Source organism: Cebus imitator, unplaced genomic scaffold (assembly GCF_001604975.1).
Source record: "Cebus imitator isolate Cc_AM_T3 unplaced genomic scaffold, Cebus_imitator-1.0 Scaffold392, whole genome shotgun sequence".
Classification (NCBI taxonomy): Eukaryota; Metazoa; Chordata; class Mammalia; order Primates; family Cebidae; genus Cebus; species Cebus imitator.
Window position 1 is genome coordinate 1,674,969 of NW_016107707.1, and position 2,817 is coordinate 1,677,785.

General features: G+C 49.1%; 1 protein-coding gene across 1 annotated transcript in view; it reads right to left on the minus strand.

Moving 5' to 3' along the window:
- The window catches only part of HERC2 (HECT and RLD domain containing E3 ubiquitin protein ligase 2), a 211,465-nt gene that overhangs the window by 81,832 nt on the left and 126,816 nt on the right, over positions 1-2,817 (minus strand). Inside the window, exon 47 of the mRNA XM_017508492.2 lies at positions 2,689-2,812. Coding sequence (XP_017363981.1) covers positions 2,689-2,812 — 124 coding nt within the window. The remainder of the gene's footprint in view (positions 1-2,688; positions 2,813-2,817) is intronic.

Genomic DNA, 2,817 nt, shown 5'->3' on the forward strand with positions numbered 1-2,817 from the left:
AATTTCATTTAGCACCCAGAGTGCGTTCTAAGGATTATTTAATGCTAAAGGGAACAGGGATTCTAGAAAACTGGCTGGTTTTATGTCTCAAGCAGGAAATATACAGGAAGAACCTGCATCAACTTGTGCCATAAAGCAAGGGAGCTTTCAAAGATTACTCAAAAGAATCACTCAAAAAGATTCTCTGATCATCCACAAAATAGCAGTGGAGCCAGGCGTGGTGGCTCACACCTGTAATCCCAGCACTTTGGGAGGCCGAGGCAGGCAGATCACGAGGTCAAGAGATCAAGACCACCCTGGCCAACATGATGAAATCCCGTCTCTACTAAAAAATACAAAAATTAGCTGTGCACGGTGGTGTGCGCCTGTAGTCCCAGCTTCTCAGGAGACTGAGGCAGGAGAATCGCTTGAACCCGGGAGGCAGAGGTTACAGTGAGCCCAGATCGCGACACTGCACTCCAGCCTGGCACCTGGTGACAGGGCAAGACTCCTGTCTCCAGTAAATAAATAAACAAATAAATAAATAACAGTGGAAACATCAAACCCTAAAAGCCAATGAATTGGTCATCATAACAAGGAAAGCAAAGCTTCCTGATCAACTTTATGCACATCAGAACACCAAGGCATCATTCTAAAAACTGATGCAATCTTCCTGTATTATCAAGAGTAACCAGGATTAATAACAAAGCTTTTCTTCACAGAAGAGAACTCCTGAACTCAGAAAATATGATGAAGTTAGAAAATCACTAAGGTGCAGCCCCTAATATAGGTCTCGGTGATGACACCAATGCCTACTGGAGCTACGAGATGAACAATTAATATGGAATTTCATCCAGGAAGGAGCAGACTGACAAGACCCAATGCACCTAGCACTGCCTGCCTATTGAGATGGGGCAGGAGGGAGCTCGCCTACAAAGCTTCTGTCTGAGATCAGCCTGGGTCCAATCACCCTCCAACCCTAACTCCTACTTCACCAGAGAAACGGGGAGACAGGAAGATGTAAGCCAACACCACAAGGAGGTTGCTACCAAATCCAGACTGTGAGACATCTGGAGCACCCAGTCTCAGCCACAGACAGACAGCACGACGGGAGGGGAAGGGGGAAGGAGGTTATCATGAAATTAACGTTGTGTCCCCCCAAAAAATTCATGAAGTCCCAATTCCTAACATGGCTGTAGTAGGAGACACGGCCTCTAAGGAAGTAATTAGGGTAAAATGAGGTCATAAGAGTAGGGCTCTGACCCAAAAGGATTAGGGCCTTTATAAGAGGAGACACCAAGCGGGGTGCCGTGACTCATCCCTGTAATCCCAGCACTTTGGGAGGCCAAGGCGGACGGATCACCTGAGGTCGGGAGTTTGAGACCAGCCTGACCAACGTAGTGAAACCCTGTCTCTACTAAAAATACAAAATTAGCCAGGCGTGGTGGGAGGCGCCTGTAGTCCCAACTACTCAGTAGGCTGAGGCAGGGGAATCACTCGAACCCGGGAGGCAGAGGTTGTAGTGAGCCAAGATCATGCCACTGCCCTCCAGCCTGGCAATAGAGCAAGACTCCGCCTCAAAAAAAAAAAAAAAAAAAAGAGGTACCCGTGCTCCCCCGCTACCTCCAAGTCCCCCCACCCCCAGCCCCATGTCCAGGAGGATACAGCAAGAAGGCAGCCACCTACAAGCCAGGAAGACGCCCTCACCAGAAACCTGCCAGGCTGGCACCTTGCTCTTGGATGTCCAGCCTCCAGACCCATGAGAAATAAAGGCCAGCAGTCTATGGTGCTGTTACAGCAGCCTGAGCTACGACCATGGGGACCCACTCCAGGCTGAAACACACTTCAAAGAGCCATCATCCAAAAGCAGGCAAGGCATACAATCTCGGTTGTATCCAAGTTCAAAAAGTAACTATAAAAGCTATTTCTGAGGAAACTGGAAAACAACGAGCAAGCGTCAGACATGGGACGATACTAAGACATTATTATTTACTTTGTTAGGTAATGTTGGCTCACGGAAAAGTCATTATGTTAAGATCCTTTATCCACAGGGATACAAGCTGACACATACAGGTGAAATGAAATAATCTGGGGGATCTTCTCTAAAATATTCTAAAACATTAGGACAAGAAATGATAAAAAGTAGATAAAGGCCTATATAAAAGAGATTTTTAACAATTGATGGCAATGAGAATTACGTAAGGAAAACAAGGTATGTAGGAAGTGTCACGGTGGGGCTGGCAGAAAACTACCACCTCTGCGCCATGCCCACCGTGGACAGGCCGCCTGTGCTCTCCAGCTGCCCCGAGCCCGCCATGCCCACCGTGGACCAGCCGCCTGTGCTCTCCAGCTGCCCCGAGCCCGCCATCTGCCCCTCTGTCCTTCAGCTGCTCTGCAGCAGCCGCAGCAGCCTCTGGCTGGGCGCCCGTCCTGCGGAGCCACCCGCGCACCCTCTCACTGCAGCCCCCGTCTCAGGAACGCGCCCCCACTCCCATCCCTGTACTGTAGTCTGCCCTTTCTCACTCCAGGGTACGCAGCACCTTCTAGCACATCATGAGCTCACTGGCCGGCTATGACTGCCTTCCAGCACCAGAAGGCAGGCTCCCTGCAGGCAGGGGTCTCGTCCACTGAGGCGTGACATAGAGGGCACACTCCAATATTTGCTGAATGAAGAACAGATCAAGGCTCCAGTTTAAGACAATTACTCACCTGAATATTCTCTCTCACATACACAGCATAATCATCATTACTCAAGAAATCAGCTCGTTTTTTGTAGGTCTGGCTCTCCGTCACAACAGCACCAGTAGACTGTAAGAGATAAATACATTCAAAGGAAAA